We start from the raw sequence: 16,788 nt of genomic DNA, 5'->3' as shown, positions 1-16,788 counted from the left end.
ACTAGAGATTTCTCATTTGCTTAAGTCATAAAACTCATATTAGAAAACTAGGTTTCTGGAATAGGGTTGAAGCTCTCTTAACCTGAATTTAGACAGTATTCTTTCACTACACAGGAAACATATTTTATTATAGTGTCTAACTTTTAATTGCTTGTTTGTTGGGTTTTTTTTGTTGCTTGGTTGTTTTGGTTGGGGTTTTTTTAAATAAATGGCAAGAACCAAAACCTGAATACAACAGAGCGTCACAGATCAGAAATCTCAGTTGTCTGCAAGATCTAGTAGAAACTATGATTAAAATATTATTATCCATTTTAAAGATTAATTCAGTATGTTCTCTTCCACTGCAGAAAGCTGGGTCACACTCATCATGAGCCTTAATAGACTTTTCAGCAGTTGTCAAAGCTACTCCATCTGAAATATCATTTTTAGCCAGAGGCATCCAGCTATTCCTAGATGTTATTTAAATTCACATGACTGGAGGGCTTTCTGTGAGACTGTCTAAAGTCATTTGTTTTGTAACTGTCCTCCCTTCCCAACATATACCCTCACAATTTTTAAAACATGCACAGGAACAGTGTGTTATTCCCAAGCATGTGCGCATTTATAGTTAATTCCATTACTCGGAAGATTTTTAATATCACAGTATTAGCTCAGCTAGTGTGCTATTTCCAGAAACCACTTTTAGTTCCAATGAAATCCAGATTATTAAAAGCCATCTAACAAAAGGATTCTATTCTTTTTCTGCTTTAATAGCATTACATGACCATGTTATTACATCACTTTATTTCACAAGATTTGGAAGGCAATATTTGTGCTAAATACACTGGGAAAAAAACAAAACAAAACTGAGCAAGAGTAGGACTTTTCCTAGTAACTTACTTTTCATTTAAGAAAGTATTACAATGCTGAGAGCTTTCTATGGTTTTGTCTCACTAATCAAGAGAATTTTCAACATAGATAATTTTTCTTCAAAGCAGTTCTGTGGTCTAAGTGGTCCTTCTAATTCATTTGTTTAAATACTTTAGAACCAGCTTCAGCAAGATTTTTGAGAGACTAATCTTCAATCATGCTTAATTACTCACAAGCATAACATCTTCAAATATATAGTTACATAAACTAGCTAAATCTTTTGTTGAAATATTTAATCTATTCAACAGAATTTAAAGTTAAAAGCTATGGACTTTAGGAAATACGGAGACTCTTGGATCATGAATCTAAGAGTCAATTGCTCATTTTCTTCCATTAACCTTATATTTGCTGCCAGTCAAGATTTACTAGTTTCAAGAAGGAATTAAAAAGTACATTCTGCCCAAGTGGATCATGAGAAATAATTTTCATGGAAAATTTCTAACAGCAACATGTGATCACTTTCAGATCACAAATTACAAACAAAGACTATGTTTAATTTTGGAAGTAGTTACTAATAGAAGAGAACTCAGACTTTGTTTAGAATCACTAGAATAACATGCATTACTCAACAAATACTAGAACCCATTGTTAATAGCTCCTAGTGTACCTCAAGTAATGGTTCTGGATTACCTTTGTGACTTATTCTAATTGGATTAAAGGCAATTGGCGATTTAATTAAAATCCAAACTCAAGCTATTTTTGTGAAATACAATTTCTTACAAGTCAAAACTTCCTGCACAGTAGAAGTCATAGAATGAAGTACTCATGACATTATTCCCCAAAATTATTTCAATTATACATATTGAAGTAAAAATTGCTTCTGGTAAAACCTGGTCTATCACATTTTCAGAGTGCTAATAAATCCAATAACTAACCAAAAGCTGAACAGCTTTTCAAACCAACAGGTACAAATTTTATTGTTACATTGAGGCATTAAATACATACATGAGGTACAAAATTAAAGTTATCTAAGACATCAGACTAACACAAGAGAATTCTCTAAGCTAAGCTAACTCAGCTCTTCAGTGATTCAGAAGCACATTCTCCTACTGACATAACAAAAGAGCTTAGTATGTAACTCCATTCATAATTTTCAATGTAAATATTTTCTCACAAGTATTATGAAAGAGCCTATTAAGGTTGCTCCTTTCTAAGTGGAAGTGACTCAAGACAGTGATTTTTGTACTGATAAAACAATAACAGAGAAACATGCTTTTTCATATATTTACACACACTCTTTTGTGTGAAACAATTTTTTTAATGGTCACATTGAACAAACAGCAGGGAAGACATAAGTAACAACATCCATATGACAAATGTCCTAGTTTTTTGAAGTGAATATGGGAATTAAATAGTATTAGATACATCCTCAGACTATCAAGTGTCCTTAGATCTGTCACTTCCCTACAAATTTCTATTTTTCACTATGAAATTAATAAATACCAGAACACACCTCTGGTGAAATGGTGTCATCCTCAAAGATACCACAAAACTCTGTTGAAACTTTTTTTTTCCCCAACACTTGTTTGTATAAGCACTTTGGAGGGTACTAAAAATAGACTACAGTTTCTCAGTGAAGATTTCTCTTTTTCCCATACAGGCTCTCTTTATTCCAACAAAAACACAGATCCTATTCTGCAGCCCTGCATAAAACCTTTGCTCAGTTCAGCAAAGACACCAGATCTCCTCTGACATCTGAATAGCTACATACATCCATTTTTCATGTCCTTGAGAATATTTTTTTCCCTCTTCATAATCAGAAATTCCACGAAAATGCGATAAGTAACAAAGAGCAGTATCTGAGTCCTCACATTAAAGGCCTGATAGAACACATATTCAGGAAGAGGGGAAAGCCCCAAGTTATTAAGTTTCTTTTTTAGGTCACTCACCTTAGGCAACTCCCACTCTGATCTGGAGCCATCAGCACTGTAGTAGTATGGTCTACCTTGTTCATCTGCATGTTTTATCCACTGCAGAAAGAAATGTGATGATAGAAAACGTAATCAGAGTGACAGTCACAACAGCACAACTCTGAGACCTGAGATTTAAAGTTAATTTTTAATTAACTGCCATCCACTTCAGCCATGTCTAATGCACAACCTCCATTAACTAAGGTTAGATTGCAATGAGAGCAACGGTTTCCAGCATACTGATTTTTTTCTTCTGTAACTCCTCAGAAAAAAAGTCCTGCAATATCACACAAGAGATTGTGATAAATAGATATTTTTTTAAGATGACATATCTCATTAACATTATGTTGTCAGTTTAAGGAGGCACAATTTTTCCTCCATATCTGCATCAGGATCTTATAAAATTACAAAAAAGCAGCTCAACCAGCAACTGCTGATAATTTGGGAGATATATGCACGTGTTGAACAACTTTTTTAAGACATCAATGGAAACGTGAGATGCAGTCCTTAGAGAACTATCATGGGGAAGACAATATAGTTTCTGTAACCTCTACAAGCAACTACCACAATCAAAGAAGTAAACCCATGGTAACTGGGACTGGTCATGCAGAAAGAAAATAATTGTAATGAGCAAAAATCAACAAGATGATTGCAGAAAAATACAGAAGCACAGCAAGGCTCTTGGCTCAAGCAGGTTTCACAGATTGCCTTTCTATAACTGTTTGTGGTAGGAAAAGCTGTTTTTTATCAATCCCAGTGCAATTAAAAATAAGGCTGAATATTTGCTAAAACACAGGAATGTGCTTTACAGATGTTTGTCAGAAACAGATTAAAGAGGATAAAATTCTAAAACTGACCAAAAAATCCAACTACTTAGAAAATTCTTGCAAATAAAACTTGCCTAATTCAACTCAAGAACAGGTGGTGCTACAATATGATAAACAAAGTACTGTTTCAGTGAACACTTCAGAAGTTAAAAATCTCAAAATACAACTTCAGTGAACAATTAGAAAAATGGACTGCTTTACAAATATAAACAAATACAAATTCATCCTATGTGGGAGAAATTTTTATGGCATGCCCAGAATCACAGTAAGTTGGCAGCAGAAATGAAATAAGGCATAAATCTGCTGATATAGCTGCAGTTTAATTAAGACATTTGTCTACATCTGAAAGCAGTAGTGAAAATCTCTAATAAAGGAAATTATGAAAGTGATAAAGCAGCATTACATGCAGTTTAAAATCATCTTAACTAGGTCTATGTAGACTACAGCAGCTCTTAAAAGACAGTAAGAAAAACTTATTGGTATGAAGTTCATTCCTGTAATATAACCAAGAGGAAGGGGGAGGGCAGGAACCAAAAAAATTGTACATGGCATGCTCATTTAATAGAATCGGATACACAAGTGGAAATAAAACTTCTTCTAAATAACAAAAACATACATAAGTAAAAAAATCAGTTCACTTGCTAAAGCTTCATGCATATTTAAAAAAAACAAAAGGAGATACTGCTGAGGTACGCTCTTCACTTTTGGAAATACAGGTTTCATTTCTAGAAGTGAATTAGTGGGAAAGATTTAGAACACATGACGAGAAGAAGGAAAAAGTACCTTTTCATTAGTATAGTCATTGGTATATAAGGTTTGACCATGTTCATCCAACTCTTCTGACCAACCCTTTGGAGGAGAACCATACTGACTATCTGACTGGCTGTAACAAGAACTGTGGTCGTTTTCTTCTGATGAAAGATGCTACAAGTAGTCAGAAACATATAAGGCAGTTTTGAGAATGAAAGCGCTTTAAAATCTGAAAGATCAAAGATTATTTGACTAGAAAGAGAATAGTAATGAAATCAAAGAGTTCACATTTTTTATAACTTATATGAAAGAATGAGATGCATTTTTATGGTGCAGACAATTTAAAAAATACAAAAAAAAAGTATTTTCAGAACAAAAAGTATCTTTTACTGATACTTTTTTTTTTATTTCCACTATACCAGATTTCACTACTCAAACTCCAGGGGTTTTGCCTATCCAAATTTTATTCCTACAAATTTATATTACTAATTAAGAGAGTTAGCTTTATTAATCTGCATTGCCCTAAAAAAACCTTTGAGCCCTGCTACGTCAGTTTTCTACCCATCATCCCAAATTTCATACCTAAATCTTTCTCCTTTTCTCAAATACATCTGGAAACACAGGACTGATTAAGGACAACTTGAAACACCTTCTTAGATGCCAGCATTTTCCAGTATTTGTCCAACACATCTTAAAATATGAATTTCTACTTTCCTCCTCCCAATTCTGATGCACATGACAAAGTGCATTGCAAAAGCAAGGCTTTCCACCAGGCACAGCTAGCCGAGGTGAAAAACTGTTTCCTGAAGGCAAAAGTAAATTATTATGCTAGGAACAAGTTTGATGTGTAACACAGAGAAAAGATTTTACACACACATCAAACAATTTCTGTTCCCCCATAAACCTTGTTCATCCCCTTGCTAACACACTGTAGTCTTATTCTAAGCATCCACTCCATGCATCCAAAAAAAAATCTCCCTTCTTTCATCTCCCACAACATCTCTATGCTATGGTCTCCTGAGGAATTCTATGCAGATTTTCTTTCACAGTGTATTGGATCCTCAGCTAGCAGGAGGCAAGACATTTAAGACACCCTGCTACTCAGAAACTACAGGAGTAAAATACTACGGTTCAATAACACTGGCATAAGGGTTTTGAAAAAAACTGTAAGGCAGGAGAGACACACAATTTCAGTTTTAAACAGAAAAAAACCTCTCCCAAAAAAAGTTAAGTCTTACAAAAAAATATTCAATTATCAGAAACTCCCCGTTTTTTAAAAGTCAGTGGGTTTAGAGATTATATGTTTAGTGACATATTCAAATAATTTCTACACAGGTTTTGGTGTTTCTTTTCTGAGTACCTTGCCACTTGTGTGATACAAACTCCCTCAACTGACATGATCCAGTTTACCAAGCACAGAAAAACCCATAGGAAATTTTTAGGCCATTAATTAAGGAACGTGAAAAAATGCAAATGTCCTCTACATCTTACAGAACACAAGCACATAAATTATGAATTAACCAATGCTACCTCTCTTGCACACAGGGCAATGTGAAATTCACATGTGCCAATTCCTAAGCACTGTGGGGAAGGGAGAAAAGCAGAGGAAGCAGGGTGGGGGGAGTCTTCAGTCCCATTTTTACACTTGCAGAATCAAGACTGAAGAGTTGCCAGTGATGCTATTGGCCCCATTTGAACTACTGTTTAATAGGAAAACTATACTGTAGTTAACCTTACATGGTTTTAATAGTTAAATATTAATTGCACTGACATATGGCAAATCAATGTAGAAGACTTTGGACATTTTTATTATTACTATCTACAGAGATTATGACCTAATAATATAATACATTGGTATTTGTCTCTTCCAAGCAATTCCTGACATTGAAGAAACACTGTACACAGGTAAAATTAAATAGAAGACCTAAAAATGAGAATTCTCCTACAAAAACCTCTGATGTGCTGTAGGAGTGACTATTAATGTCAGTCTATCTGCATGGCATCCATATAATAATAGTTTAGATGCTGCAAGACTTAACTCATATCCTGCACATTTGCTGACCTGAACTTCAACAAAATTCCTGAGTTGTTACAAATTTTACCAAGCCAAGGCATTCCTTGTCCCTCAGCTGTCAGGAACAGCTGCTAAAGCTGCATCAACAGGGTTTAGAGAACACTGGCTAATCCACGTTCCACAGCTTTCAATTTCAGTTTCAAGACTTTTTCAGCATTAACTGCCTGTATGTTTTTTTCATATTATCCATGCTTTATCACAAGTCTCATCCCAATTACACTATCTCACACTTAAATAAAGCTATCCTAAGTAGACAGCTGCCCACCCTTACACCTTGTAAGAACTTTGCAGTGACATTGAAGAGAATTACAGAAAAAGTCCTCCACATCATTGCTTCTATTGTCATTCTTGGCTTTTTTCTATTTACATACAATAAATGGGGGCAGAGACCAATTCATCACCATGCACTTAATAGGAACTATCTGTCCTGTTACCTATCCGTCTCCCTTCACCTTTCTAGCTTTTACCATTGCTATTACTACTTGTGAAAGTGAAAATAATCAGGAAGAATAGTAATTAAGGAAGCTACCATTACTTTATTACTGTTTGTTTATATTGAAACAAAAAACGTGGAATGAAAACACATTGTGGACACAATATAAATCTAGTTCTGAAATTCAATTAAAACCAGTTGCTTTTCTACAGCTGTTGGGTATTTTGTGGATGTCTGCTTCACATTATGACCTCCAACCTAGGTATTAAGGGTTTGTGTTCTCTGATATTGTGACATCTCATTCCTTTTACAGTTCAACTTAATTAAATCACTTCACTTGACAAATTTCTCCTAGTTAATGTTAAATACTCCTTCCTCAGATACAGTAACAAGTCACCGCCTCTAATACATTTTATCTGTAATTCCAAAATCTTATACACCTTCTTATAGGCCCTGTCCATAGGACTTCACTGCTTCCCCACACCCCATCCATGTAACATATAACATCCATTTAACTCTCAGTACCTACAACTGTTTTCTTTATTCCATGTCTGTAACCAGCTACTTTGGCCAATAAGGTACAATTCTGCCCTTTTTTAATTATCCAATAAAATTCAATTTCCTAATCACAAAGTTCAAAGACCAACACTAAACTATGTCATGATTCATATATTACTCAGAATATGTGACCTCCTCAGCTCTCATTTTTACATCACCTTCCATTTTGCTACCTACCACAACACAAGCTCTTGTGAGGACAAATCAGCAGAAACTAGCATTTAATCCTGCATGTACTCTTCTATTATTAAAAGAGCATAACTCAGACTAGCATAAAAGCTAATTATTATTAGAGTATAATATTGAAAAAATATTATAAAGATATGTTAGCTCCAACTTTTCCTGATCAGACAAAATTTGAGATGCCCTACATTTTTCTCAGGCTTGGATCTCAATCTTTACTTTATATTGGATTAAGTATCCAGAGGTTCCAAAAAGGAACATGAACAGTGGAGTGTGAAGCATATTATCAAATGAAGAACAGAAAAGGAAAGAAAGGAAAGAAAGGAAAGGGGGTGGGGGGAAAGGCAGCTTCAAAATCAACACATAATTGCTGGTAAGTGGACTGACGTGACCACACAACATGTATTTCTCCCTAGACTCATATCTTGATAGCCCAGTCAAGACACAAATTACCTAAGGAGCTTATGCTACTGGAAATACAGACTTAGTGTGTCTAGTTAAAAATCAAAACATGTATCATCCACTGTTCTCACAAAGACTGGAAACTTGATAGACATTACTGTCTGATGGCCAGCTTGTGGTACCTGAAGCAAATAAAATAAAAAGAAATACAAATAAACAGAAGAACTGAGATGAAAGAAGTTATGGGCAATTTAAAAAAAAAAAAAATCAAGCATTCTGAAGATGCAGCAATGTGGTGAAGTGATGGTAGAGTTGGATGAGTAAGAGTCAGAGGGACTGCTTGCAGATGGGGAGGGAGAAAGAATTCTTGCAAGTCATTCCATGAAAAGAAGGAAGAACTAAAACAATGAGAAAACCATTACTATGACAAGGAGCATCACTACTCAAAAAAGCAATCAGCTTATCCAGACTAAAACCAGTCTTATCCAGCAAGAGGACAGTGATAAAATAGGAGACCATCACCTGAGATACCAAAGGGGCAGGCATAAACATTCCATTCACCTGAGGCAAAAAAATTTGGCTATTTAAATACTTGTGGAGGTCATGGTTGCTGCGAAGGCCAGTGCCAGAGGAAATGAAAAGTTTCCATTTCCCTTTCTCTCCTGTTCCTACCTTTCCAGAGGTAGACTTCTGTGACAGGCTTCCAGCAATCAAAAAATTTTGAGCAGTCCACAATTCAATTTTAAAACTAAGCTCTGGTTTTATAGCTTAGATATATATATATATAGGATATACAGAGACACTACATATAGCTGGTGCAGAAGAAAATCCACCAAATTTTATATATATATATATAATTATTATTATTATTTAAATTTTTTAAAGGGCATATAGAAGTGAAATATGTAGAAGATTTCTTGATAAATATTTGCTTTTTCCTTCCACCACGAAACTGGCCAACCTCAGTCCTATTTGGACACAAGAACACTATTTTAAGCACATCTAATAGTAATATCCATCTCCCAACTATTCCTTTGCTTTATCTGAACCAATGCAGTTGAGACAAATGCACCCCACAATCAGACTTTCCCTAGCACCTGGCTGCACAGAATAAATTGGCACCTCAAATTAGTCCAAATCATCTTTTAACATAAATAACTTCACATTAAGCTTCAACTGTCTCAAGCAAGGTCAGCAGCAAAGCTTTACCAAAAGGCTTTGCAAAAGCAAAACTTTTACATAAATGAAAAAAATCCATTGATATACCTAAAAAATATGTTTATGGCCTGAATGTAATCTAGTCAAAAGTAGCAGTATCTGCTATAGGGCTGTTTTTACAGGCATTTTTACAAGTTGCTACTCTTCCATGCAGTTCATATACACATTCCTGTACACAAAAGCAACTCAAGAGTGAAACTGATGATTACTTCATACCAAGACATAACCAAAAAGACAAAGGACGACACTCCTTGACGCCTTGAAACTAAGATATACCAAATTCCACAGCAAAAGACCATTCATATGCATTATAATCTCATTGCTTTTGATCTCAGAAGGAACTACCTCATGATCTGCATGGCTCTGGGAATCCCCTTTATTAATGCTTGCATCTCGGGCCCACCGCGGAGGTTTCCAGGTTCGTTCCTGTGATCCTCTGTTGTAGTAATAACAGCGTCCTGTTGTATCTTTATGGGTTTCCCATTCCCCATTTATTTGGACTGGAGCACTTGTAGGTAGTGGTGGAAGTGCAGACTGAGATATTTTCAGTTCTTGTAAATTAGCATAAACTGGTGAATCAGGCCTCCCTTGGCTTGGTGGAGTAGTTGGCTATTGAGAGAAGAAACGCACTGTTAACGAGCAAAAGAACTTTCAAATGCTCCCTTACAAATCAGAATACAGTGGTAAAACAAACCAACAAACTCATTTTTTTGTTAAGTACAAAAGCACAAAGGACAGCTGTAAAATGCTGGGCTGTAAGAACATTAGATTCTTAATTCTAAGGTAGATATCACAAGCTATGTTTATTTAATACTGAACCAATTTTTTAGCATTTCTCCAGATGACAGCTGATAATTATGTCTTGCAGTGGATTTCAAATACACTGGAATCGTCATCAAAAAGTTATATGCTTGCCATGCCTTGCTGAAAAACTTCAGTTTTACAGTTCAAATATTGCTCAGAAACTGTAAGTAATGCGATCTTGTTCAAGACAATACAGAGCATTTCTGAGATGCCACTTGTTAGGCAAAGATTGTTCCCCAAACTTTCCACCTCAGTGTTGATATAGTGATGGTGAATGTAAAGCAGCACTTTTGCATTTTCAGCAAGGTCTAAACAGGCATCTCAGTCAGAAAGATGAGCACAATGTTGTGACTATGGAATTCTGAAAAACACCTGGACAGTTCACCTGTATGCCTTTTCAAACATGCTTATTTGAAACTATTTTAGGCGACACCACCAAATGTTTCAATTACCCCTCCCTTCTGGTAGAAATTAAGTGTATATTCTTATCCACATGATTTTGTTCACATACATGCAGAAAAGTAGAACAAATACCTACAAGAAAACAAAACACTAATGACAATTGCTTATTAATAAAGTTTGCTAATGTTACAGCAGAAATTATGGTTAGAAGACCACAGAACTTACTGAAATCACAAGTACTTCCAAATGAGCCCCTACAGTGTTTAGGAGAGAAATAAAGCTTCAGATGTTCAATTATTAAAGTCTAATACAAACATACCATGTAAAGTGTAAGAGCATGTGTTTTCATGAGAGCTGTGATTATGAGATTGTGAAAGCAGCTAGTTATTAAACCAAATTTAAGTTTCCTGCTAGTGCATTGCCATTTCTGTATTTTGGGGAACAATATTTAGGTACTCTAAAGGAAAAACTATACAATTTATACATCCCTTCCGTCTTAATTGAGCAGCTTGGCTGTAGGCAAGTCCTTGTGCCTCCTGCTGCTACTGCATTGCACAAAAGATCTTTTATAATACACTTTCAAGCATTAAAATCATAAGATGCTAATCTAGGCCACATCTAATCATAAAATATCAGGGTTTGCTCAGGCAAGACAGCATATCATACCACACAATCAGATATAAACTGATTGCACCATAGGTAGAACCAAATATGGGCAATATCCACAACCAAAGGGGGAAACAGCTAGAGAGGAACTTAATGAGATTATAACAGGCATGGACTTGTTTTGCGTGCCTCTAGAGACAACACAGCTTACCAGATATAGCAAGTACAGTACATCTAAGGCAAACCACAAGCACTGAAAACAAAAAAAAAAAAAAATTGCAGCACTGGCAAAAATTTGAAAGCCAAAACCAATCAGTATCCTCCTATACCTGACTCAAAGGAAAAATCTGTTACAAAACTTGATGAACAGTAAAAGGTTATTTTTTTACTATCCAAGTCACACACACTGTTTTGTTTTTGGGGTTTTTTTTTTGGTGAGGAGGGCAGAAGAGCTGCCTTGAGAGCCCTAAGAGCATAAACAACACTACTGTGAATGAAGACCACCCTACTGTCTTCAGGGATGAATCAGTTCCCGGGGATGTTAGGGCAGTAATCTTGATGCTTCCTCATTCAAGAGCACTGTTTCTGCCTTGGTGTCCTAAGAGCCTGCAGAGCCGCATCTCCCACATAAATCACCCTGCCATTGAACCACGGGGTTTGTCACTGAAATGACACCACAGAACGCACAAACCTCCAGCTCCTTCCTCTCTTTTAAGGAAGTGGCAAAAGTGGCACCACTGAGCACCCTGGTTGCTGCCATGGGGGGCTGGTGGCTTGCACAACCCTCACCTTCTCTTGAAATTCCTCTTCTACACAAAGCAATAAGGCAGCTTCGCTGTCTGGCCCACATTTAACAGCTACTTTTTTGTTTTAATTAAGACAGTTAAGTGCCATCATTAAAAGAACAGTTCTATGTATTAATAAAAGTGTTTTCCAAATAGAAAGCCTGCAACACAGAATGCTTGGTATATTTTTGCTTTGGAATGCAAAGCAAACACATAGGAAATGCTCAAGCAGCACATAGGAACATGGCTCAGATGCTTCACACCGAGGTTTTCAACCATTTCACTATTATAACCAGAGGCCAAAGTACTGCCACCTAACTCAAGCAGCATATAAGTTATGTTTAAAACAGTAACATGAAATGAAAATGTAAATGAAGGATTTTCTTCTGAATCCTTAGTGCTTCCAAACTCAATATTACCAATTTCTGGTTTTCAAGGAGAAGACAGAACTTTTCTCCTGAGCAAACAAGACAACTAGCTGTTCTGCCAAGCCAACCCTCCAGCTACTCTCATTCCCTGTTGTTTTCTCTTCTGACAGATTTTTCAGGGAGAACTGCAAGATTATTGAAAGATGTCTGGAAATTACTGCTTTCAGTGAAGCATTAAGAAAATGCAATGCCACCAATCTGACTATAAAACACAGCTTAGCTCGTAAGTACATATTTGAGGGATATGACTTTGTTATCAGAACTATTTTTAATAACCTTGTAGCACACAACAAAACTTCCTCACCCCCTGAACCATGTGATGAGGTATGTTGTTATGTCTAGGATATTGCTCAGTTCAACAGCACCCAACCTTACCAAGACTGATTTTGTCAAGAATATCTTATTTATTGATTAAAAAAACCCCAGCTTTTATAAAGCTCAAAGTTTCCTGAAATTAACATTAGTATATGTGCTCTGCCAGTGTTGGCAGGAAGGTCAAACCCCTCAGGCTGGGAAGGACAGTCCCACACAGGCAGGTCACAGCAGATGTTCCTGTGGAGCTCCTGGGCACTGCACCACCCCCCCTTCCTTTCAGATGACCATTTTGTGAGTCCGCAACTGAGTTCCGCAAAAAACTTGAATCATTTCAAGCCAAAAAGCAGATCAATTTAACTTTATCAAAATCATTACTCACTAACAATATATTAATATGAACAGACAAAGCATTACCTAGACCAAAACAGTTCCTGATCACTTCCATGGGTGTATGCCCCAAACCAGACAGACACAGTTAAAGGAGATTTAAATACATACCAAACATTAAACAGGACTTCCAGCAAGAACTTCCCTCCCCGAGGCTTTTTTTTTTCACTATCAGACTTTAAATGCTCATCAACATGGGATTAAATCTTCCCAAAGAGACTCCTTGTCTTCTCACTATCAGAATTGCAAGAACACATCCTTCAACATGCCCATGCATGCACACACTAAATGCCTTATACTCCAAACATTTCAACATTCATTTGCTATTTGATATGGATTTCAGACTTTTTCATGTTGCTTTCTTCTGCTAAGAACAGTGAGGGACTCTTGCTGGAAAAATTATGTAGGAAGATTAGAAAGCAGAAATACTTCTATGACACTACAACATGAATGAAAATTTTACAGTCTATTAGGCACTCTGGCAACTTCAAGAACACAAGGATCCCTTCCAGAGCTCAGCAATGGTCTGTATAATACTGTAGAAATCTGCCACATTTAACCTCGGTCTCTCAGAAAAGTCTGCTTGCACTAGATCCTTGCTGATTGATAAGGAAGAAAGTTTCATGCAGGCAGGACCAAGTTTCCAGGATCAACACACAACATCCTTCAGAGACTGCACACACAGCATTTTCAGAACAGTTTTTATACTGGCACAGTAGGAAGCAGATACGGGCCTTTAAAAAAAACAACCTGTTAATCATTCATGAATGAGCAGTCAACATTTTTAACAAAGGCCACAGATATGCTATCAGGCCTCTGGAAACCTGAACTCAGTGCAATGGAAAGCAAACGTACACATTTCAGTAATGAAAAGTACCTTGTGAAGTAGCACAGTATGCCAGCAACAAAAAGCCAGAAAGCAAAGTTTGCTTGTAACTGGTAATTACCTTATTCCTTTTATAGAACTTGAATTCAAGACAAAAACTTCTTAAACATAACAATTTTTTAAAGAATGACTGCAGTGCTAGCCTGCAAAACATGACCCACCACACATCAAACTGCTTTCACTGTGGTGGCTCTGCAGCTTCTCTTATTGTTATGAACCTGAATGTAAAAGCTTTCATTTCAGTAGCAGCATTCAGATTGCTGCAAGTAGCTGTTAAAAATTAATAAACTTTAAAAAAAAAGGAAAGGCAAATCTCAATACTCCTTATGAAGTTACAAACAACAGATTGTCCATACTCATGTAAAAGAGGAGCATTATATTGAAGGAAAGCAAGGGAATACTGTCTCTGCAGCAGCAAGCTGAAGAAAGGGGAACAGGCAAAGCCCACAGCATCCTGAGGCTGGGAATGAAGCATCCCAGTTCCCTCAACAACTGAGCTTCTTGCCAAGGAATTCCCACTGTCCTTTTAGGAAGGCCAGCACTTCAATACGAGCTTTATTCAACAGGAATGATAAAAAATAAATCTCAAAAACTCTACAGTTTCATTTTCATAAAGTGACAGCTTCAGCTAGAATAATTAGCTCATCCTTTCCTTCCTCTTTCCAATTTTGGTTTATATTTTTACAAACATGTTCTGGACTCTGTTTTCTTTCTAATAATGTTTTCTTTCTAAATATGCCCAGATATGGGCATATTTACAATTTATATTGAAAAACCCACAGGGGAGATTTTTCAGTGAGTCCTCTGCTACCTCACAAGTGAACAGGGCAAGCTAATTAAACAAGCCATATTAAATGGGAACTGAAACAATTTTTTTTCTGCTCTAACCTTCTCCAACATAGACTGGATAATTCACACTACCTCTAAGGAACATATGAAACAATGTGAGTAAATATTATAAGCCTGTTAACAGCTGATTATAAATTTCAGACAAGCTATATTAATGCAAGTATTATTTAAGTGCACTGAAGGACTTGTGTTCAGTTGATCTGCCATTATAAAGTGGCAAGGAAAAAAATATGACATTGCAAAGCAATACAGAAATTAAATCATCCCATACAAATAATTCAGATGTATCTGCCTAATAAAGGCTACTCAACAGTTAAAAGTGTCCAATTTAAAAATTAAGCAGGTAGAGTTAAAGTAATTTTTAATGGCTAGTCAGCAACTTTCGATTAGACTAGAAACAGCTAAATTAAGCATGATTCACCTTTGCTAATTTTATAATTCAGGAAAATTCGTATTTTGCTTACACTGAACTACAGGCTGATATATTACTTCTTTCTATTACTGGCAATAGTTGCACACAATGAATTATTTGTACTTCTACTAATATTCTGCGTAATGAAACCAGATTATGAAGCAGAGCCTTAGTACATAGGACATCGGGGTTACCAGAATGTGCTTGTGTTATTTCAGCCATGTAAATTCCCTTCTGTTTTAGCTCTCTCATAATAATAAAAAAAAAAATAAAAAATAAAAAAAAAAATTCCAGTTGATGAAAATATAAATCTTTATCTAGTGCTACTGAAATCTACCATTATCTAGGTGCATAGCAAAAAGCCCCTCAAACTAAATACATTCCCTTCCCTTCATAGCCCAAAAGAAACTACTTAAATTATTTTCATATTCATTAAGATAATGGTTTATTTAACTGTATTGCTAAATCCTGCAGTACAGAAAGCTAAAGGTGGCTGCTTCTGCCACATTCACAAGAACTCAGGAACAGGAATGGGAACTGGCTGCAGCAGCAGGACACAGCCTGTGACAGGAGAGCACTTGGCTGTCTTGGAGTACCAAGACCATTCCCAGATCATCCATCATAAGTGACCAATCAAAGAAAATTGATGGAAAACCATTTTTCCCCTGCATACTCTGCAAATTTCCCATTCACATTCCTCCAGCCGCTCGCTGCATGAGCAAACTATTACATACAAATGTAGGAAGTTTTACAGCAATAAAAGAAAGTATACTGAAGGAGTGCAACAGTGATGTCAAATATTTTAAAAAACGGAAATAAGATCTTACAATGGGATCCTTTGTCAAACATGCACAAAGATGACAGTGTTTACCGTACTTGTACTTTGCCACTTGCACAATCTAGCTTCTCCCTTCCATAAAAAAGCTTTTGTCCAAGAATATAGACAAAGCTGCTTTTCCTATAGCAGAAAATTTCAATACCATATGAAACACTTTACGTCATACATGCTTACACAGCAAGCTTACCCCAGTTAGGAACGAGGGGCCAAATTTGACAATGTTTGACAGTCAGAGAGTGAATTTCCTTCACTCCTTTTTCTCCCTGTTCACCAGATCAAATGCTGGTATTTCAACACACATAATGAAGTTATCTGTAACCTAATTCAGAAATTTAGTCCACATCTTGAACAACCTGGATATGCCATACAGAAGGAGGTTTACACATTTCTTTTTCCTCCCTTTTAGGGAAGTTAATTTTATTTTTTTCTGCACTGTATCTCAATTGCTGTCAATTCTTGAGCTCTTTGAAGTCTGCAGTACATGTCTGAATACAGATTTGTGAATAATAAAGCTGTTGGGAATCATTTGTGATGTCTCTCAAGGATGCAGTCTATACAAACTAAAACAGTACACTAAGAAAACACAAGAAAAGCCTAGTTTGTTTTCTCCAGTGGAAAATTATCCTGTAATAGGTACTGCTTTTCAGATGGCAAGTATCACAAGAGCACAACAAGCTCTTCAGTTGTTTTAAAACTTACAGCAGAGTAATCTCTAAGTTTTAGAAGTAGTGGAGACTCCTCACTTACCAGACCATTTACAGTTTTAACTGGTTTAATGTGTAGCTGTACATCTCATTTGCCTCAGAGAGGTG

General features: G+C 36.2%; 1 protein-coding gene across 5 annotated transcripts in view; it reads right to left on the bottom strand.

Annotated features, from left to right (window-relative positions):
* ARHGAP12 (Rho GTPase activating protein 12) overlaps positions 1 to 16,788 on the bottom strand; it is a 76,116-nt gene that overhangs the window by 33,537 nt on the left and 25,791 nt on the right. For 4 of the 5 annotated variants that reach the window (XM_058831817.1, XM_058831816.1, XM_058831819.1 and 1 more), the window contains 3 exons: positions 9,610 to 9,873; positions 4,430 to 4,570; positions 2,799 to 2,879 (listed from right to left, as the gene is read on the bottom strand). In XM_058831817.1, coding sequence (XP_058687800.1) covers positions 2,799 to 2,879; positions 4,430 to 4,570; positions 9,610 to 9,873 — 486 coding nt within the window. The remainder of the gene's footprint in view (positions 1 to 2,798; positions 2,880 to 4,429; positions 4,571 to 9,609; positions 9,874 to 16,788) is intronic. The other variant, XM_058831820.1, reaches the window with a different exon arrangement.

This window comes from Poecile atricapillus, chromosome 2 (genome assembly GCF_030490865.1).
Source record: "Poecile atricapillus isolate bPoeAtr1 chromosome 2, bPoeAtr1.hap1, whole genome shotgun sequence".
Lineage (NCBI taxonomy): Eukaryota > Metazoa > Chordata > Aves > Passeriformes > Paridae > Poecile > Poecile atricapillus.
Note: the sequence above shows the minus strand (reverse complement) of the source record. Positions and strands in the feature narration are given on the sequence as shown.